We start from the raw sequence: 23,207 nt of genomic DNA, 5'->3' as shown, positions 1-23,207 counted from the left end.
GGTGCTATTCTCCTTCACACATAGACTTGTAATTCACGTTAGAGCCGCAGGAATGACTTGTATGGACAAAAGACAACATAGCTCTTGTCAACAGGAAAATCAGAAGTTAATCCTCCCCTAATCGTATAACTCATTTTTCTCAGAAAAATTAAACTGCTCAGCATGGAATGGAGCAAAGCTGCCCCAAAAAAAAAAAAAAAAAGAGTGTGTGTGTGTGTAATTTAGGTACCCCCTCCTTTCCACACCCATGTTGCCGCCTCCATTCCCTCAGAAAGAAAATCACATGAATAGCAGGAAGCAGCTGAGAACAATAATCCGCATAGACTAAAACCTACATTTTTAAAAAACTGAAATAGATAGTGCTACTCAAAGCAGCATTAACAGAGAGGTCACAAAGCACTGGCCAGAAGCAAATGGCAATGCTGTCACTGTTCTGATGGATCAGACAGAAGAGTGGAGAAGCAGTCCCTTTGTGGACCCAGTCAGAGCTTGAAGGGGTGGGGCTAATGTTTTGTGCCACTCCCCAGCAGACTGCTAAATCAGGCTGCATTCTCTCCTCTGGCCAAGTCTTTCCCCTCCCTCTTGGTCCTACACAAAAGAAGAGATGCTACGTTGGGCCAGCAGATCAAATCCTTTGTCCTTTTTCAGCTACCCGTTCCTCTCTTACACCTTTATATTGGCCACAAAAATTCCAGCTCATTTCTCAGTAAGAAACAGGGTATGCAATTCAAGCCTACCAAATTGTTAAATGTGACCAGCGGCATAATACTATCAGTACATCCTGTCATACAGAATATTGTATCTGCCAAACTTCTCAGTGGCTAGGGAATCAGGAGCCCCAGATGCATTCCCTGATATTAAAAACAATGAAAGCAGTTTTATGTTTTTAAACTATAACTAAAATACCCTTGTTAACTGAAAAGTATTCTCTAGAATCTTAATGTTTTGCAGACTATTAATGGAAAAAAAATTTAGAATTCATGATCAGTTATTTGCACTAGAAATCTAAACCTAAGAATTATGCTCATTCAGACATGTGACCTATCTGTTCAATTAAATCACAGCTTTTACTGGCACAGATAAAAGCAAGATAGCCAAAGCTATCTCAAACTTTAGCCAATAAAATACTCGAGACTCCACTCAGTGTTTCTAAATGAGTGAAACAATTATACAAATGCAGACCTGTTTCTTTAGCAGTGGCAATATCTAGCACTATAAAAAGTCAAACTTGGCCAGCAATGTCAATATAGAGTATCAAGCTGCTAGGTGCTCAGAATCTAATACAGAAAGCACCTGAGTCACTGTTAAACTAAAATTAATCTAGAAAGCATGTCTTTTAGTGCAGAAAATGCTTGCTTAATTTTTAATCTGGAATTTAGCACAGAAACTCAGTGGACAATATTTGTATTTTACTTTAACTCCCTATTGAAACGGTAGAGTCACTTTGAAAAACATCACAAGCCTGACACATTCAAATTACACTGATTTTGGTAACTGCATTTTCACACAAAAGAATAACATCTTGGACTTGTTCTGCACCCAAGAAGATTTACACACTAGAATTTTTTAAGTTTAGAGCAAAAAATCCCAAATTTTAGTTGGATTCATTATATATATAGCAACATGTGTAAAACTGTAGTAAGAAATTAACTACTTATGAGAAAAATCCTTTTTTTCTTGTGCATACCTTGAAAGTGATGCATGTAGTTCCTTAACTGGTTTATGTTAGGAAGCATGTATAATTCCACCAATATATTGCACTGTTTATAATTACAATTCATGGCATCCCAAGAAAGCATTGCAGGAACAGCATTGATATTCCACAGAAGACAAATATTGATTGAACCAGATAGAGCATTTATAATGACAGGAATTCCACAAACAAACTGGCACATCTTGACACATGTGAAAGCAAACCTTTGAGATGCCAAACAGAAGATGTGGAGCATGGAAGTCACATTGCTAGCTGTCAACCAGCAAGAATGTACATGTGTGACATGTGAGTGATAACATCAGACAACACAGCTCACCCATTTCTGTAAATGCCCTCTAATTTTCTTGGGCAGGAAAGTGTAGCCTTAGCAAAAACACCCGGGAGCTCAATATCCACTTACCTGACTAATCAATTTGGCATTAAAAAAAGAAATAAATAAATAGCAAATCTTAAAGCTGAATGCTCTTTTACTACCTTAAACTGGCTATTTGCATTATTGTCAATGATTTGTATTACAGTAGCACATCAAATATGGTACGTGCTGTACATATAAAAAGGCAAAGATGCTGCCGCAAAGAGCTTACAATCTGAAAAACAGTCACAGATGAAGCGTAAGAGAAAGAGGTACAAGAATAAGAGTAAGTGGTCAAGATGATAATAGGGCACATCTTGAGAGTTCCATCATGTCTTGATGATGATGACGATATATAGCTGGCTAGTTTTTTGTACTCATCAGAGTAGAAATGGATCTTGATAGGGATTTGAATGCAGAAAGGGTAAGACCATCCAAGGAAAACATCTGATATATAGGAAGTGGCATGAAAGAAAGCACTGTTGTAGGAGAAGCAGACAAACAAGATATTAAGGTTAGCATCATTGGCTGAGTAGAGAAGACAGGAGATCAGACAATACGAGACAAGGAGAGATAAGTAAGGAGAGGCAGAGTAATGCCGAGCCTTGAAAACAAGGCAAGAAGCTTGAATGTGATTCAATGGGGAAAGAGGACCAATTGGAAGGATTCAAAAAAGGGGGTGATATGGTTATATTGATGGGTAGGACCCTACCAAATTCACAACCATGAAAAACGCATCATGGTCCATGAAAACTTGTCCCTCCCCCCTCGTGAAATCTGGTCTTTTGTGTGCTTTTATGCTATTCTATACAGATTTCACGGGGGGGAGACCAGCATTTCTCAAATTGGGGGTCCTGACCCAAAAGGGAGTTGCAGGGGGGCCACATGGTTATTTTAGAGGGGGTCACGGTATTGCCACCCTTACTTCTGCACTGCCTTCAGAACTGGGAAGCCGGAGAGTGGCAGCTGTTGGCCAGGCGCCCAGCTCTGAAGGCAGCCCCCCACCAGCAGCAGCACAGAAGTAAGTGTGGCAATACCATACCATGCCACCCTTACTTCTGCACTGCTGCCTTCAGAGCTAGGTGTCCAGAGTGTGGCAGCTGTTGACTAAGGGCCCAGCTCTGCAGGCAACAGCACAGAAGTAAGTGTGGCAATAACATACGATGCCATCCTTACTTCTGCGCTGCTGCTGGCGGCAGCTCTGCCTTCAGAGTTGGGCTCCCGGCAGCAGTGCAGAAGTAAGGGTAGCAGTACCGCAACCCCACCTATAAATCCTTGCGACCTGCCCCACACAACTCCTTTTTAGTCAGAATCCTTACAATTACACCGCCACGAAATTTCAGATTTAAATAGCTGAAATCATGAAATTTACAATTTATAAAATCCTATGACCGTGAAATTGACCAAAATGGACTATGAATTCGGTAGGGCCCTATTGATGGGCAAAGAAGCCAATCTCAGCGGTAGTTCCTATGTACAATGCTTGACTAAAATTTGTCTGGGTACACAAATTCTCATCAGCGTTGGGACTTTTGGTCAAACAGCACCCTTGCTGGGCAAAAGACAGATATAGCAAGCAATTTCACCCTCACATATTAAGCTACTGAGGAGAAAAAATCATCTGTAACTCCAAATGATGGCTCCTAGTTACAAGCAATGCTCCAAACCAGGAAGACTGACCTAAATCCTGATAACATGTCTACAATGCTTAATAGATTTTTGCATAGGGATAGTCAAGCCTGGCAGCAAAAAAACTTTCAGTAATCTGAAGTTGGCAAATAGTTGCCATTTACACCAAATGAACGTCATTTAGGTTTTTATAAAGCCTAAATTATTCTGATATATTTCAAATACACATCCAAGATTTTATCGTAACAGTTTTTAAGGGCCAAATTTGCACGTATAAACACCAAAAACTAACCAATGGATCCACTGCATTTTCCATACATCACATACAGGGACTCTGTTAAGAGCCTGCTAGAGCTAGCAGAAGCTGGTCCCATGCCACCAACAAAGATGCATCCATCTTGTTGACAGTGTGAACCTTCTCACTCCTTTCTAAGACTCTGCTTGCCTTTGAGACTTCTGCCTTCTTTCTCCACTGATCTGCATAAGTCATATTCTGACTCTGTGTACTGAATCAGCAGGAGTGGAAGTTTCTTTCAATTTCTCCCTGACCACATCTCTTGTTTCTGTACCTTTACATGAAATGAAATAAATGAAATGAAAGACACCAACATATCTTAATCTTTTTGTGTGGGACAATAGAACACTGTGCACCTAGAGGCACAAAAGAAATGTAGGGCTGGCATATGGACAGAATTATATACTGGGATGCACCATCTATATGGGTAAATTATGTAGATCTTTGGTCTCATTTCTACAAGACCCCTTAGAATTTTAGTCCATATTTAAAATTAAAAACAATATTAGAAGCTTTCTAAGGGAGTATTTGTTCTGCTAAACTCCTTAAAATTAACTGGTACTTAATGGCCTGCAATTAATGGCAAATATGTTTCTAATTCTTAAAAGTGTAAGTTAAGTGTCCCCTCTGAATTATATCTGTTATTTAAAAAAAGCTCAGCCACAAGTAATTTTAGTCAATTTTAAAATCATATTTAATCTTTTCTTCTCATTCTGTCTCATCTGAAAATCTGAAATATTACTTTCTAATTATATAAAGTCATAAGAGAGTTGGAATTTTCTTAAATGGACCTAAGTCTTCAAGTATTTCAGCATCACTGCATGAGAAGGTTGCACATCTGAAATAGCTCTAGTATGCTGGCTGATTCACATTCACTAAATGGATTAGCTGAAATAAGCATAATAAATAAAAGAGAATAAAATAAAAACAATTTCACACTAAGTGAAGGCTTGACTTATAGGAAGTGGCAGCTCTGATGGCCCAAGGCGTAGAATTAGTTTTGCCACTCGATAATTTGACTGATTCACTTGAGTGGCCAGAAGAGGACATTTTCTGCCTGATTTCAGTGTAATCAAGTCACCTGCTCTGTGATTGCTGGGGCCAAGTCAATTGCACTCTGTTGAGCACGGAATGTGTGCAGTGAGTAACCAGAAGAGTGTTTTCTGCATATGTGTGCACAACTATTGAGCTGTCAATGACAGTGGGATTTAGCTGTTTCTGTATATTAGTGTACTTTCATTTGAGATCATATATGTAATATGAAAATAATCCATTCAGATTTACTCCTTCAGTTACCCACCATTTAGGACTCAGTGACAGTATTCAGAGTCTCAGATTCTAAAGCCAGATGGGACCACTATGATCATCTGTTCGGAGCTCCAGTATAGCACAAGCCATAGAACGTCAACAAAATTGACTACTGTTTGTAGCTCTCCTTTCAAAGCTCTGATTGTATACTCACATGACTGGAGCACTGTCATGGATAGGTATAAATTGTTCAGGAAGGACAGGCGGGGGAGAAAAGGTGAAGGAGTTGCAGTGTATGTAAGAGAGCAGTATGATTGCTCAGAGCTCCAGTATGAAACTGGAGAAAAGCCTGTTGAGAATCTTTGGGTTAAGTTTAGAGGCGAGAGCAACAAGGGTGATGTCGTGGTGGGCGTCTGCAATAGACCACCAGACCAGGAGGATGAGTTAGACGAGGCTTTCTTCAGACAACTAACAGAAGTTTCCAGATCACAGGCCCTGGTTCTCATGGGGGACGTCAATCAGCCTGACATCTGCTGGGAGAGCAATATAGCAGTGCACAGACAATTGAGGAAGTTTCTGGAGAGTGTTGGGGACAACTTCCTGGTGCAAGTGCTGGAGGAACCAACCAGGGGCCGTGCTCCTCTTCATCTGCTGCTCAAAAACAGGGAAGAATTGGTAGGGGAAGTAGCAGTGGTTGGCAACCCAGGCAGCAGTGACCATGATATGATTGACTTCAGGATCCTGGCAAAAGGAAGAAAGGAGAGCAGCAGAATACGGATCCTGGACTTCAGAAAAGCAGACTTTGACTGCCTCAGGGAACTGATGGACAGGATCCCCTACTATGAGGGAGAAAGGAGTCCAGGAGAGCTGGCTGTATTTTAAAGAATACAGGGCACAGGAACAAACCATCCCGATGTGCAGAAAGAACAGCAAATATGGTAGGCAACCAGCTTGGCTTAACAGAGAAATCTTTGGTGAGCTTAAACATAAAAAGGAAGCTTACAAGAAGTGGAAACTTGGACAGATGACTAGGGAGGAGTATAAAAATATTGCTTGAGCATGCAGGGGTGTAATCAGGAAGGCCAAAGCACAATTGGAGTTGCAGCTAGCAAGGGATGTGAAGGGTAACAAGGAGGATTTCTACGGGTATGTTAGCAACAAGAAGGTGGTCAGGAAAAGTGTGGGACCCTTACTGAATGGGGGAGGCAACCTAGTGACAGATGATGTGGAAAAAGCTGAAGTACTCAATGCTTTTTTTGCCTCAGTCTTCACAGACAAGGTCATTTCCCAGACTGCTGCACCAGGAAGCACAGTATGGGGAGGAGGTGAGCAGTCCTCAGTGGTGAAAGAACAGGGTTAAGGACTATTTAGAAAAACTGGACATGCACAGGTCCATGGGGCCAGATGCAACGCTGAGGGAGCTGGCTGATGTGATTGCAGAGCCAATGGCCATTATCTTTGAAAATTCGTGGCAATCAGGGGAAGTCCCGGATGATTGGAAAAAGGCAAATATAGTGCCATCTTTTTAAAAGGGAAGGAGGAGAATCCAGGGAACTACAGACCAGTCAGCTTCACCTGAGTCCCTGCAAAAATCATGGAGCAGGTCCTCAAGGAATCCATTTGGAAGTACTTGGAGGAGAGGAAGGTGATCAGGAACAGTCAACATGGATTCACCAAAGGCAAGTCATGCCTGGCCAACCTGATTGCCTTCTATGATGAGATAACTGGCTCTGTGGATATGGGGAAAGCGGTGGACATGATATAACTTGACTTTAGAAAAGCTTTTCATATGGTCTCCCACAGTATTTTTGCCAGAAAGTTAAAAAAGTATGGATTGAATGAATGGACTATAAGGTGGATAGAAAGCTGGCTAGGTCGTCGGGCTCAATGGGTAGTGATCAATGGCTTGATATCTAGTTGGCAGCTGGTATCAAGCAGAGTGCTCCCAAGGGTCTGTCCTGGGGCTGGTTTTGTTCAACATCTTCATTAATGATCTGGATGATGGGAGGGATTGCACCCTCAGCAAATTCACAGATGACACTAAGCTGGGGGGAGAGGTAGATAAGCTGGAGGGTAGGAACAGGGTCCAGAGTGACCTAGACAAATTGGAGGATTGGGCCAAAAGTAATCTGATGAGGTTCAACAAGCACAAGTGCAGAGTCCTGCACTTAGGACGGAAGAATCCCATGCACTGCTACAGGCTGGGGACCGACTGGCTAAACGGCAGTTCAGCAGAAAAAGACCTGGGAATTACAGTGAACGAGAAGCTAGATATGAGTCAACAGTGTGCCCTTGTTGCCAAGAAAGCTAATGGCATATTGAGCTGCATTAGTAGGAGCATTGCCAGCAGATCAAAGGAAGTGATTATTCCCCTCTATTCAGCACTGGTGAGGCCACAACTGGAGTACTGCATCCAGTTTTGGGGCCCCCACTACCTAAAGGATGTGGACAAATTGGAGAGAGTCCAGCGGAGGGCAACGGAAATGATTAGGGGGTTGGGGCACATGACATACGAGGAGAGGCTGTGGGAACTGGGCTTATTTAGCCTACAGAAGAGAAGAGTGAGGGGGGGATTTGATAGCAGCCTTCAAGTACCTGAAGGGGGATTCCAAAGAGGATGGAGCTAGGATGTTCTCAGTAGTACCAGATGACAGAACAAGGAGCAATGGTCTCAGGTTGCAGTGGGGGATGTTTAGATTGGATATTAGGAAAAAACTATTTCACTAGGAGGGTGGTGAAGCACTGGAATGGGTTAACTACGGAGATAGCGGAATCTCCATCCTTAGAGGTTTTTAAGGCCCAGCTTGACAAAGCCCTGGCACGATGATTTAGTTGCAGTAAGTGCTGCTCTGAGCAGGGGGTTGGACTAAATGACCTCCTGAGGTCTCTTCCAACCCTACTCTTCTATGATTCTATGATACTGTATTTCAAATGCAGAGGATTTCTCATTACTTCTGAAAAGATTTCCTTCCTTTATAAAAATATTAAATATTGTTTTTATTATTTGAAAAGCATATCTAATCAACAGACAAATTATAGTGTCAGTAATTAAGCAATTTACCATATTTTACAAGCAACTAATGCTAAAAACAAAAAGTTTAAGCTGTATAAAATTGATTTAGCATTGTTTCAGCCTATTTTCTTCTTGACATATGTTACTGCATGATTCATCCACATTTTCAGAATCAAAGTCCACGATCTAGCAAACCTAATCTGTTAATAAAATGAAAAGGTGACCTTGCCTAATTTAATAAGTCAGTGTAGAAATACTCTTTCAACATGTTAAAGAATTACAGAAAGGTTATCATAGCTTGCTTTTATGGGAGTGTACTCTACCTTTTCCAGATCATTTCTCAGACTTGCATTACTGTAATTCATTTGATTATATAAAAACCTTTGTAGATCACTATATTTTAATAAAGGCTTTGTTTTGCTACTAAATATGCCTATCATTTACATTTTAAGCATGTATTATATACCGTACTTTCCTTTTTGGAGTCAAGGTTTAAATATTCTGCCCATCGTTAAATGAGGCTTGTACTTTGGGGAATTTTTTTTCTTTGCGAAATATTTTTGGGATGAAATCAGTGCTGGCTAAAGAGTCTAGCCTGATAGCCTATGAGACTGAAGTTCTGCAGTTAGTCTTAGAACTGGTACAACATGATGGCAATAGTGCAAGCTGTCCTGTATAACCCCACAAACATGCCTCAGTCTTAACTGGAGAGGACCATCTCCAAGAGTGAAAGGGTAGTTTAGTATCTATTCCCATTCAGACACTAGCCTCTCATCTTGGAACTCCAATTAATAAGGAGAAGTGATTTTGCAGTATGGACACATTTCCACTCCGAACTTAATATGCCTCATCAAGTTATTTAAGATGACTCATCAGACACACCAACACATTTCAGTTAATCTAGATCAAAAATGGAATTCAAATTTGTGCCAAGAACTGCATATTTAGTAAGCATAACAAGAAGCAAAAATATTAGAGTCTTTATGAAGGTATCAGGTTTTTGTCCTAAATGCATGAGTCTAGATGGATAAAGTAAATAAGGAACTGCTATTTACTTCTCATAACACAAGAACTAGGAGTTACCAAATGAAATTAATAGGCAGCAGATTTAAAACAAACAAAAGGAAGTATTTTTTCACACAACGCACAGTCAACCTGTGGAACTCCTTGCCAGAGGATGTTGTGAAGGCCAAGACTACAACAGGGTTCAAAAAAGAACTAGATAAGTTCACGGAGGATAGTTCCATCGTTGGCTATTAGCCAGGATGGAAAGGGATGTTGTCCCTAGCCTCTGTTTGCCAGAAGCTGGGAATGGGCGACGGGGTGGATCACTTGATGATTACCTGTTCTATTCATTCCCTCTGGAGCACTTGGCATTGGCCACTGTTGGAAGACAGGATACTGGATTAGATAGACCTTTGGTCTGACCTAGTATGGCCGTTCTTATGTAAATAGAGCATCTGCCCAGGTGCTCAGTGAAATGAGAGGGGTTGGAAGGAGGGCACACAGAATGTGCTCCCCCACAACCCCTTGCAAACTTCCATGCAGGGGGTGACAACTGCAGCCCATGCATTTCCTACAGCATAAGATCTGCTCAGGGATACTGATTCTGCACATGCAGTTTCTCCAAAAGGAGGAGGGAGAAAGTAGGGCCATGCTTTTCTGCTTCGTTCAGCAAAGCTGGTCTTCCTCAACATGCTGCTCTTCTAAGGGATAGGCACAGTGTGAGCACACTCCCCAGGAGCTCCAGTGCAGCTCTGTCTTACTCCGTACACAGAGCTGTGACTTCATGGCACAGTCTGGCTCACAACTGTGAATTTTGCTAGACAGACTCTCTCTCTGGTTACCTGCAGCAGCAATTCCTGTATCTGAATCCAACCATTCCCACCCTTTCGTCAAACATGCAACTTTATCGACAATTCCAACACAAATGCCAATCCTAAAATTCTGAAGTAATAAACAAGCATAAATGAGACATTAAAAGTTGTGAGATGCACATTTAAGGAAATCTGGACAAAGTCCCTCCTTCACAATTTGCATACTTGTGACATGTGAAATGAAGGTCTTTGTGGAAAATGAACTTCTGTGGGAGTTTTTTTGTCTAGCTTCTTTTTAAGCGCAAAGTATTATTGTTAAAAGCTCTGCTTGCAAGTTACAACAAAATCACTTTTAGTGCTCGTCTCTCAAGCTCTGGTGTATTTTAATTATTTTTTACTTTCATTTGGTATTTCTCTTTTATTTTTTCATAAATGAAGAGCCTGCAGTTCAAGCCTTTAGCTCTCACAATTTGGACCCAAAGCAAATCCATTAGCAGTGCGGTTTCATGATTATTTATACTGTATAGTACTGAAGTAAGCTGAGTTGACTATACTTAACACTGGGAAGGTAACTTTACTGAGCCTTGTGTACCAAGATGCAAACTTTTCTACAACTAATACTCCAAATTGAAATAAGATTGCAGTACAGAAGAGTGGCATTTAATTGGCAAGCAGACACACACACACTAGACATACAGTTAGGCACTAACAGTCCAAAACAGACCAACTAATAAAGTGCGACCAGAGAGAAGGACTAGGAAATAGATGTGTCACAGACAGATGTGTAAAAATATATATATACAAAATTTGCTACAACGATACACTGAATAAAAGCCATTTTTACTTAACCATTGTTTACCCAAATTTTAAGAATCTCTGACTTGATGCATTAGTAAGTGATGTGATAAGATCAGCAAATATAATTTCTAGAAAAAATGTAGGGAAAAATGCTTTCTGGAAAACTAATTTATGTAACTCACATCATCTCTGAATAAAAAAAAATCACATATTTCCATTAATAACCACTTTTTGCAAAACATTATCAAATCTTTTCACAGTTAAGCGTGAGGGCAAATGACTGTTGGTATCCATAGGCTGTCAAAAATACTGTCAGAAAATTAAGTTCTTCTCACACAACATTTGCCAATTCTAATCCCATGGATATACTTCAGGTTAAAATGAGAAGGTAACACATAATATTGATACTGGGAGTTAAGCTTCATCAAGACCAAATATTCTTGGATGCCAAGAAAGCACCCCCACAGAATTCCTAAACATATAGACTATTATTTTTCTAGCAGAGTAGTTTTAAGTTAATTTATTGTATTTTTATGGAGCGTAGTCCCACATCTTATTCACAGCCTGTCAGCGCAGCAGCAAATTATAGAAAACATAATACTAAACATTACAACATAAAGCAAATATTTATCTAATTTGGATTCTGTAATTTTTAAAGTAAGTGACTGCTTACTTTATTTGTGTCAAAAGCAAATAAGTATGGCCATTACTTTTACTGGTAGTACAATGTAAAGGGAGTATGGCTATCAGTCAAGCAATTTCCACTGTAGACATTAGCACTTAGACTTTTCACTACAAGAGTTGTTTTCTATTCCTCTGAAAAGAACCTAGGTCATCAACTATCAAAGTACTTAAGCATATGCTTAACTTTAAGTGCATGAGTAGTTCCATTCAAGTCCGCAGGACTAGTTGCATACTTAACTTTACTACAGACTACAGAGCTCTACTGGTACTAAATTAATAACGTTATCCAGCTACTATATTCCATCAAGAGGAATTAATCACAGAGGATGAAATACCATTAAGAAAACTCCTGCATTTAAATATGGTGTGTGTTTATGGTACTATTTGCTGAGCTTTGTTTTGTTCCCTATATGAATTTTCTGGACAATTTGCAACAGTATTGTTACACCAAAATACAGCCTTAGAAGACTTTCCTATGAGAAATCTCACAACTCAAATCTAATTTAGATATGGAGCTGACATTAAAGAGCATATTATTTGAGCAAACAGGTTGGATTAAGACACTGCAAATAGATAGTTGACTATATTCTTTTGCTCCATAGATCGATGTTTTCCTGCAACCCCATTATCTCTGTGAGATATGGTAACAGTAACTGTCAACCCTGCAATGAAAAGTTTACAATTGTGTTCATTTAAATGGAGGACTCTATTAAATTAAATTTTGGTTTCCACTTTATTACAGACAATTACTAGTCAAGCCACCGAAAATGAGAATTAAAATGACTCAAGATACAATGGGCCTATGTGTCCTTTGCGAAACACCACTAAAAGCAACTGAATAAATTTGTCCCAGAGTGCAGATACTAGTGGGGTGACAAAGGATTTATGCTCCTTTTCTGTAATATTATACCCCATCATTTTCAAAGTACTGTTTTAGCACACATACTGCCCTATTCCCAAACAATGGAGAATCAGGATTAGGCATGATCTTGGCAAAAGGTAGCATCTCCAGAATCTGAAGTTGCTCAATTTGACTACAAGAGGATTATCATACTAGAGTGCATTTTGATGAGCCTCAAAACCAGCTGAGTCAATAAGCTGATCCCTATTAATGTCAGTGGAAAATGCCCCAATGCCAACTTAATTTCAATTAATTCAGACATTTAATCAAAGCTAGTTTAACTCCTAGAACTAAGATTTAAGCTAACACCCACAAAACGGTTTGAGATTCTTAAAGGAACACTGTCAAGCCATTTAAATACCAGAATATGTACTGGGCTTTAAAGCTACATTTATTGGATGGAGATTCTAGACTCTCTTTCAGAATCCAAGTATTTTTGTTCAACTTACTGTTGCCAAGAAAAATAAAACCCAACAGCCACTCTTCAGTCACAACATTATTTTGTTGCTGCTGAAGGAACCATCCAAACAACAGAGGGAGCTCAAATTAACAAGCCTTCTTTCGGAGCTTTACAGACATCATTGTTAACCTTACCTCTATTCATGATAATTCTGAGTAATGAGTTATGTAGAAAAGAAACATTGCCAAGCCACACTAGTTTCCTCACAAGAAGCAAAGCATGAGCCTGGGGGAGAGAATCAATATCTGCTAAATGGAGAAGGACAAAGCCATTAACAGGAAACAAATTTATTATCAATCTGCTAAGGGAGGTTCGGAAAACCATGAAGAAAAATAAAGATTATGAATTATTAAAAAACTTGACTTGTTATTAATTTATCTACTTATGCATGTGAGGAAACTTTCTAGCCTTTCCCTAAATTTATGACCCACCCAGACTACAGCTACTCTACAAAGCACCGAGTCGTAGCATAATAAAAAGAACTGTAAGAAATTTTAATAACAAACCCCCAAAACAGATGCAACTTCCCTGATTAAGAATTTTGTTACCATCTTGAAACAGGGGCCAAGTTTCCCAAACAGTTCACTGACATTAGTAATCTGGCCAAGTCGAGACCAGACGTGGACTGAATATTAAGTGCACCCAGTTTTTCTGCCTGTTCTCACCTCAAACCTGAGCAAAATTGGCTATTTTGGCTGAGCTTCATTTTGAGTTTTGAGATCTCAAAGGACGTATAAACTCAGGAGCATCAAAACCAAAAACAGCTTTGCACAAACCCCTGTGAAATGAAGCTATCAAGTTTCACACCTCTCTGATAATAATTAGTAGCGGAGACCATGTTTAATTAAGTTATCAAAAATATATTTTTGGGGAGGCTGAAGCTCAGACTCTTATTTATAGATGCAATATGACTCTCCTAAAAATGTCCCTGTAAAACAGAGGTGGACACTGAAAATGTGGCCCTTAAAGATAAAACAAAATAGAAAGGGAGGCTCTGGGTTACTGGGTATGTTTTTTCAAGATATCACTGCTCTTGTAAGGAGTTGCACTTTAAGGATTAATGACTAGTTAAAAAAAACTGGTCTCATCCAGCATTCTTCATCCACTCAGCACTCCCATTCATTTCAGAATATTTACCCTTCACAGAAAGCTGTAGGAATCAGCATTTTGATCTGTGATTTTGGCATCAAATACTGGGGTATTTAAGAATTCTGTATATATGGAATTTGATTTTAAAATCAAATTAAATAATGTTTTAATGATCACATGTGCATCCAACACCAATTATTTCACAATTAAATAAAATAGTGACAGTGTAACTTATCTGTCAGTTGTATAGTACAGTAGCTCGCTTTCCTACGTTATTTACATGTGTTTTCCTGTCTCAGGGCAACAATCATTAGCTATGGTAGTAAAAATGAGGAGTTGCTAAAGAAGTATATGAATTTTTATTATTTGAAAAAATAGTTCTTTGTACAATTATTTAAGGTTTAGCTTGTAAGCATGTCATTGGTATAAAATATTTCTCATCATTTTGGGGACACACCAGATGGAATGCAGGGCACTGTGGGATATGCCATTTATCACAATGACAGTGCGTAGGTAGCAGTGATCCTCTCACCACAGGGGGAAGCTAGAACTGCAAATGTGGAGCAGCATTAAAAGCTAGACTAGTGGAGTTTGGCAACACTTGTATTTCTCATTAACTGAATCATATTAATTTATTAGCCATATATATCAAAGTAATTCACTACAGAACTGTCACCAAGAATAGTTTATAACTGTTAGCATTCCCCATAGGCAGAGAAGTGTGGCAGTCATCTTGAAGCAGTGTGCATGTCTTTGATTTTTTTAAAGATAATAATAACTCAGTCAAACCAGGTAATGCCAATAATGACAAAGTTGTCCATATGCTTCCTATTAGAAAGGGAGCTTAAAAAAGAACATCCATGATTACCAAAAAGGGATATTGGGAAACAACATAAGTGATCTGCAGAAGTGAGATGTAAACATACCAAAATGTTCAGTCTACTATGTTGATGGGGACAGTTCACTAATCCATATAATCATTTGCTTCCTTTGCTCCAAGGCCAGTTTAAATGGGACATAGAGGATTCACACTTCTTTCATTTTTTTGACAGCAGCCATCAGACATGGTCGCCCTATATCCAGCTACTTTAGGTGGTGAAATGAGTCAACAGGTACTGTAAATTGACCAGGAGGGTGTGCTTACAAGCTACTTCCTCTAAGAATCCAATCTGCTCAGCTTCACAATAAGAACAGAGGAGCTTCTAAAGATTTGGTGGCTTGTATATTTTTCTAGTTTGAATAAACACCAGAATTTTCTAAGTTGATCTGAATTTCAAACATTTGAGCCAATGCCACACATTGCTGTTGACCTCCATGAAGCAGAGCCCTTTCTTTTGGCAACAGGCCCTACTCTGTCTTGGCTGCATCTCTCAATAAGCATGCTCTCACTCCCCCTCACCCCTCAGCTCTGCAGGCCTTCACAGCAAGTCTTGCCGCTTCTCTGCTAGGCCAAAGCCGGCTGCTCAACTGCAGCTTGGAAGCAGCTTTGGGACCACGTATGGTTGGAAATGGGGAGAGAAACTGTGATTAATAAAAGGCAGGTGGGCACTGGTTGTGTTGGCAAACCTCACATTTAGTTCTCTAACATATAGAACCTAAATTAAATTGCTGGAAAGACCAGAGACAAATTATTCTTGACATTTTTTCCTATGCCTACAGAAACAATAAGAAGCTACAGTTTAATATAGTAATTGGAAGCAAGGCAACACTTAAACTTACAGTATTCCGATAGCACCTACTTTATTGATTTAATACTCCAAGGTGCTAGTTGGTATTCATTATCTACTAATATATTTATAAAATGAAACTATTCTATTTACAGTTAAACTTTTAATAAATCAACAAGAAATTAAACAAGGTATTGAGTTTTCTACCCAAGCACTTGCAGCCAAAAAGTCAAAGCTGGGAAGTACAGTATGCCTAATTTAACTGCTTGTTTATTGCATGAAAACGACGATGTGTACCTGAGCTGCTACAAGCCAAATAGGTGATGAAAATAGCAGCATGTATTACAAGAAGCGAAATGAGATGGCTGACTCAAGTCTTGAGAAAGTTGCTGACTGTGACTCTCCAGACTGATCAGTTTACTCCCCAACTCATAGAAGCAGCTCCTTGGGACCCATTTATGCACCCAGCAGAATGGCTGAAGGTGAACTGCTGTGAATTGATAGATCACTAAAAGAGGGATGGGACTAACGTGAACAAAAGGAAGGTATGAATCATGTCATTGTTGATGAGGAATTCAGTTTTTGCCATGCTGAGTTTGAGTGAGCAGTTACCAACTAGGATGATATGTTGGAGAGAGACAAACTGACTGTGGAAAATTTCAAAGCTACGCAAACATAATGAGTTTGAAATTTCCCATTTGAAGCATGAAGGCAGATTTACATAACCATCTTTATGTGCTTGCTCCACCAAGATGTGACAAGATCAGAGGCTGGGTTCTTTAAGGGGAGAGAGTTCAGTGGAGATGTAGGCCTGAGGAGGCCCAGAAAAGGAGACCTAGAGAGGAAAACTGCATTGCATGTATAGAGACAGAGAAGACTGAAGAAGCACTGAGATGTAAGGAAAAAATCCTCCCCACACCATTTCCCAGTCAATGGAAGGAGTGGGTTCTCCCAAGGCTATGCCAAATTGCTGCACTCTCTCCCCAGTCACTCTCACAGGCTGGGCTGTTCTCCACTCCTCCTGATGCCTGTTAAGTGCGGCTAGCTGGCCCAGCAAACAGGAGAAAGTGCTTCTACTTCCCATGTGGCAGAAAGCTGACATTGTTTTAGGGGGGGAAAAAACTCCTGTAGGACACCGGCCAGGACTATCACTACTTACAGAAAGGATAGCCCAAACTAAACAACAAATAATGGTAAGTATGAGAACATAATTACCCAAACTGACCTGTGACCAGGAGACAATGGGTAAATACCTCTGTGATCACTCCCTGGTTCAACTTTACTACACATCACCCTAGCCTTATAATCATCCCACCTCCTTTGAGAAGCAGTAAAATGAATTGTTTAAGTTTTTAGTTTAGCTTAAAAAAAAAGGGGGGGGGGCAATTGTCAGAGTCCTGAAGCCATTCCAGGTCCATACCTCAGATCCCCAGCAAGTGTGGAAAGGGCTCTTGTAGCACCTTTCTTTCCTTCCTCAAAGACTGCCACATCTCTTCCTTCTTTGACAGAAAGTTTTTTTTTGGGGGGGGGGGGGAGAGGAGGAAAATAAGATGCAGCTGCTTCAAGTAATTAAAGCTTCAGTAATATCCAGCTGCACTGTTTCAGCTTCCGTTAGCTAAAGGAGAAACTCTCATGGATCCAACTTTCCCTTGGAGTCCTCCTGTACCATTGTCTGGTTTCATAGCACTTTCCTGTAGTGCAAAGAATGTGGGGAGTGCTGTGACAATACAGATTCTCATTTGAGTCTCCAAAGGACTTTTATCAGCCCTCACAATCCCTCTTCATTCTGAGCAATATGTCAGCAGAAATAGTTTTAAAAATTTACTTTGGTATTTGGTTAAACATCTTCAGCTTTTTCCAAAGGACAGTCTAGTAATTTGAAGCTTAACCTTTTTTATTTGATTTTCCGATTTTTAATTTTAAAGCATGTTTTCCTACTTTCTGTGGGCAGAGTAGCATATAGGACAGGGGTGGGCAAACTACGGGTCGTCAGACCTTTTAATCCGGCCCTTGAGCGCCCGCTGTCGAGCAGGGTCGGGGGCATGCCCTGCTCTGCACATGCCGTGGCTCCCGGAAGCAGTGGCATGTCCCCACTCTGGCATCTACACATAGGGGCAGCCAGTGGGTTCTGCACGCTTCCCCTGCCCCAAGTGCTGGCTTCACAGCTCCCATTGGCTGGGAACTATGGACAATGGAAGTTGCAGGGGTGGTGCCTGCGGATGGGACAGCACACAGAACCCCCTGGCTGCCCTTATGCGTAGGAGGTGGAGGGGGGACATGCCGCTGTTTCCGGGAGCTGCTTGAAGTAAGTACTGCCCCAAGCTTGCACCACTGACCCTCTCCCACAGCCCAACCCTCTTCCCCAGCTCTGATCCCCCTTCCACCCTGCGAGCCTCTCGATCCCAGCCCAGAGCACCCTTCTGCACCCCAAATCCCTCATCCCCAGCCCCACCACCAGCTGGAGCCCTTTCCCCCCGCTCCCCAACCCCCTGCCCCAGTCCAGAGCCCCCTCCCGCACCCTGAGCCCCTCATTCTGGCCCCAGCCTGGAACTTGCACCCCCAGCCCAGAGCCTGTACCCCCTCCAACACCCCAGTGCTACAAACCCCTCTGCTCCAGCCCACAGACCCCTCCTACACCTCACACCCCTCATTCCTGGCCCCACCCCAGAGCCCACACCTCCAGCCGGAGCCCTCACCTCCTCCTGGATCCCAACTCCCTACCCCAGCCCAGAGCCCCCTCCTGCACCCTGAACTCGTAATTTCCTGGCTCCACCTCAGAACCCACACCCTCATCCAGAGCCCTCACCCCCTGCCCCACCCCAACCCACAATTTCGTGAGCATTCATGGCCCGCCATACAATTTCCATACCCAGATGTGGCCCTCAGGACAAAAATTTTGACCACCCCGACACAGGACCACACTGAGCCACTTGAATACTATTTTACTATGCACACAATGCACCCTGGGGTCCTAAAACATTACCACTTTAATCCAATATGCCTTTTGCATAGCTTTAGGCCCTATTTGCAAACACGCTGTCAAGCAATGGGCTATGCTGTGTACTTTTGCCAACAATTTATCAACACTGGTTGCCTCTTATCACCAGTGGAGAACAAATAAAACACAGACTATATGAAAACCCTTGGTCTGGGAACACTAGATACTGTTTTAAAAATTCTAATAAAAAATGTGTTTATGAAAATCAGTCTTCAGAACTTCACTACAGTACAAATGAATTATTAATTACACATTATTATTATTAGATAATAGACGGGGACCAACTGAACTGGGGTGGGGGTTGAATACAGCAAAATGCTTTCAACTTTGAGTACGTTTGAAGCAATTATTAATATTAATATTGCTTAAGAACGATCACTCCTGCTTCCATGATGGTGCTTTATCGACCCAGTGGGTCAAGAGAACTGAAATTCTTCATTAATTTCTCACTTACTGCACAATGGGACATAGGGAGATTTAAGGCCCTGATCCTGGAACTTCTTGTATGTGGGTGGACCGCTGTGTCCATGTCCAACTGAGCTCAATGGGACAGTGCAGCAGTCCACCCATGTGTGAGAAGTTGCAGGATCAAGGCCTAAGTTACCATGCTCTAAGCACTCCCTTATGATTGCTAGGCCTGTTGAATATTTAAGTAGAACATTTTACTGTATGTTAATTAAGTTGTGGATTGTTGACCTTCTTATCAAATAAACATATGCACATTACACCATCAGTTGGTGGCAATGGTAACAAGAAGCTTCACTGAAGTTTAAATTCTCTTTGCTTTTAATTTACATTGCCTTAAGTTACTGAATAGCAGCAAAACACTGTTAATGATGGACTATTTTAGGTGTATTTATAGTCAACAGTTACATTGTGACACTAAATTGAGAACGAATACAGAACATCATGACCATCTGCATTTGGTTTTATTCATCCTTTTGAGAACCACGTCTTCCATAGTTAGTGTGACCAGTTTTATGTCTTCCTAACCTACACTAATCATTTTATAGCATACATATTAGCCACCCTGTTTATATCCCATGAGAACTAAAAGACACATGCACCAGAAAGGAAGAAACCCACACTTTAAGGCAATGGCTAATTTTCTCTGAGGGGTTTTTTCATAATAAAATAATGTATTTAATGGAATTTCCTGTAAGGAAATTACAATTAATAAAGAACTAAACTACAAATCCATTAGATTTTAGTCACTGCAGCAACAAAACACAGTTTTCATGAATACTCAAAAAATCCAATAATGTAACCTCTGGTAAAGCTGAAAAGCCCTGAAGGACATGGCATTTGGATCAATATTAGTTTATTTCAACTGCTGTGCAGTATGAAGAGACCAGGCTGAACATCTGATGGATTTTATTACCTGTCGGGGAGATAAGTCCTGGTGATAACAGGCCTGGGACTCCATGGGGCAGAAGACGTGCATTTTCTTGTATTGCAACTCCCAGAGAGCGCTTGGGGGGTCTTCCTGGCCGTGAGCTGTTGAAATACAAATAGGATAAATTTAAATTTATTTTCTTTTTGAAATGTTTGCTTAATGCATGTTATATTGATTTGTATTATAGAAATATGAACCATCTCTCTCTCTCTCTTTTTCTGTGTGTATATATAATATGACATTTTTGCCTAGGAGAAAAGGACCACTTGTGGCAGGCTAAACATAACAAGTGTTGTACTGTACTCAAATGATCCATCAGTGAAACACTCTACATGTACACTTGCAAAAGCATGCACTCAAAGTCATATGGAGTAACTGTATATTAAAAGGTAAAGAGCTATGAGAATTTTAGAACTAAATCACTAGGCTGAGAACAAGGAAATGCTGACTTCCAATCCTGACTCTACTACTGATTTTATGTGAGGCTTTCAACTGGCCATTTAATCATTGTTTCTCAGTACTCTCAATACTCTGTACAATGGAGACAATAATGTGCTTCACAATGGTGCTGCTAAAATTAGTTGATTTAAGAAGATAACTACACCAGTAGTAGGGATTATTTTCCAGATTGCTGTCACCAAATTGGGGCCTGAGCATGTAAACTGTGATGGGACAACCTGAATCCTCTCTGGGGCCACTGGTACACTGACACAGAGTGTGGGGGAGTCAGAGCCCTGCACTCCCAATTCCTGCGATTCACAGTGACTCTCAGCCAGCCAGTAAAACGGAAGATTTATTAGACGACAGGAACACAGTCCCAAACAGAGTTTGTAGGTACAACCAGGACCCAGGGCTGCCGGGGGGGGGGGGGGGGGGGGGGGGGCAAGTGGGGCAATTTGCCCCAGGCCCCGCAGGGCCCCCCCCAAGAATATAGTATTCTATAGTATTGCAACTTTTTTTTATGGAAGGGGCCCCCAAAATTGGAGCTCATCCCTCAGCTTTGGGGTTCCCTCTGTTTTCCAGCCAGCTCCAAACTAAAACCCTTCCAGCAGTCTCCTCCAGCCACCGCCCCCGGCTCCTCCCCCAGTCTTTGTCCAGTTTCCCAGGCAAAAGGTGTCCCCTGGCCCCAACCCCCCTCCTGGGCTCAGGTTACATGCTCAGGTATCCTCACCCTGGTATCCCATCACCAATGCAGACAGTCTCAATACAACTCCCACGCAACATTCCCAGGTCAATACTCCCCACTCCCTGCTCCATCACATACACAAACACCCAACCAAAAATCTTCAAACTAAATAAAATAAAATAAATAAAAACAAAAAAACCCCACAAAACTGCAAGGATCTAGATAACCATTTAGACTACCAGTTAAATTACTATAGCCACTTAAGAGCGGACATTACTATGAAATGTGGTTTAAAAGGTATGGGGGGAGGAGAGGGGAGACAGGAAATTAGAAGGAAGGAATACATGTTGCATTCAAGTCTTTTGGTTTCTTGCTTTTGGGTCCTGGTTTCCCTTCCTCATAGACTGATTGGTGTTTTTGACTGCTATGTAAGGGCTAAGCTAACAATGTTGGCCTAACCTATCAAATTCTCACATTTTTCATCCTAGCTGGAACAGCTTATGAATTCTGGTTACAAGTTTTAATACATAATGTAAAGAAGTAAAAGATCTGTGTATTTATCTATTCCATTCCTCCACTCCCCTAACACAGTTTTTGTGTCTGGACTATCATTCTGCAGCTGTCACCACAATAGAGATCTACAGAGCAAAAGCCATTGGAATCATTCTTTCCCAAGCCAAATGATAAAAACATAAGGTTCTAATGTTAGCAAAGATATTGCCGCTTTTCTTTGGCAAAAATACATTTTACTCAGCTGAATAATAGAGCTTTTGACAAAATAGTGTGAAACACTCTATAAAATAATCAAGGTGCAACAATAAATGAGGTTAAAATAGAAAGCATATCCAAAAGAGACTTTTGCTTCACAAAGAAATTTCAGTTAAAGTCCACTCTATCAACTTTGCAGTGGCAAAGCTCTCCATCAAGGTAAGACAAACTCTGTGTTTAAATGAAGACAACTTCCAGCACCACTACACAGAGGTACCATTACCCTGTTCATTTTTCACACAATGTGCTAGTGTTATTTTGTTTTATTGTACATCAAACTAGCACAGAATCATTTTTTCTGGTTTACTACATCAGTCTATAAACCTTCCCACTCTTCTTTTTAGCTTTGTTTTAGGCAGTTTTGAATTTCACTTTAGTCAGTGCCTTTTCCCTTTTGTGTTTGCCCTTTTTTAAGGAGTCCTATCATCATACTGGAATGGTTATGAAATGAAATTTACTGTAATGTCCAGATAATCATAGTGTGTGTGTGTGTGTGTGTATCTATCTATCTATCTGTGTGTGTGTCTCTGTCTATCTATCTATATATAAATGAGTATTGCACAAGAAATTTGGACCATTTTTCTATTATCTCTCTGCTCCAAAAATAATAGTATTAAGCAAATTTACCGAGTAATCTATATAATTTCACACTATATTCTGTCCTGCATTTCACTACTACTACAACATCATGTGATTGGGAAACCTCCTCACTATGCTAAATTCAGTTAAACTTTTTTCTGTTTCACTAGGAGTACTTCTTCCCATTTTTAACTGATCTTAAATGTAATCTTCTCTCAACATATTCAGTACATGCAAAGTGTCAAAAGCATGCTATTAAGGTATACTAAACCATATATTTCCATGTCTACTTTACCTATTGACTAGTCTGTTTAGAGAAATTCAGTATATTTCACATAAAAGTAGGATCTCAGGTAAAATTAGGCCTAGATTTTAGGCATTGTAAAACAAAAACAAACTATTGTTTGATTTATAAAAATATACATCAAAAGGTGCCTATCTAGCATTTTAAGTGATTTTGATATATATTACAAAAACAAATCAACTTAATTTAGCAGCTCTGCTCACTGACAGCCCACAACAAAGCTCAACCCTCAACAGAACATTTATAAAACTTCCCACCTCAGCTTCAGTTAGCAAGTATTTTACATAAATAGGATTTTAAGAAAAAATCTTTTAAAATCTAAATATAAAGAGTTTTGGATGGGAGGAGGAGAATGGTTGGATTGTTGTA

At 40.5% G+C, this 23,207-nt stretch overlaps 1 protein-coding gene across 2 annotated transcripts in view; it reads right to left on the bottom strand.

Annotated features, from left to right (window-relative positions):
• DACH2 (dachshund family transcription factor 2) overlaps positions 1-23,207 on the bottom strand; it is a 486,020-nt gene that overhangs the window by 197,749 nt on the left and 265,064 nt on the right. For both annotated transcript variants that reach the window (XM_024195110.2, XM_024195111.2), the window contains exon 2: positions 20,047-20,162. In XM_024195110.2, coding sequence (XP_024050878.2) covers positions 20,047-20,162 — 116 coding nt within the window. The remainder of the gene's footprint in view (positions 1-20,046; positions 20,163-23,207) is intronic.

Source organism: Terrapene carolina, unplaced genomic scaffold (assembly GCF_002925995.2).
Source record: "Terrapene carolina triunguis isolate 2854851 unplaced genomic scaffold, T_m_triunguis-2.0 Scaffold131, whole genome shotgun sequence".
Taxonomy (NCBI): Eukaryota; Metazoa; Chordata; order Testudines; family Emydidae; genus Terrapene; species Terrapene triunguis.
This window is presented reverse-complemented; position numbering and strand designations above follow the sequence as displayed.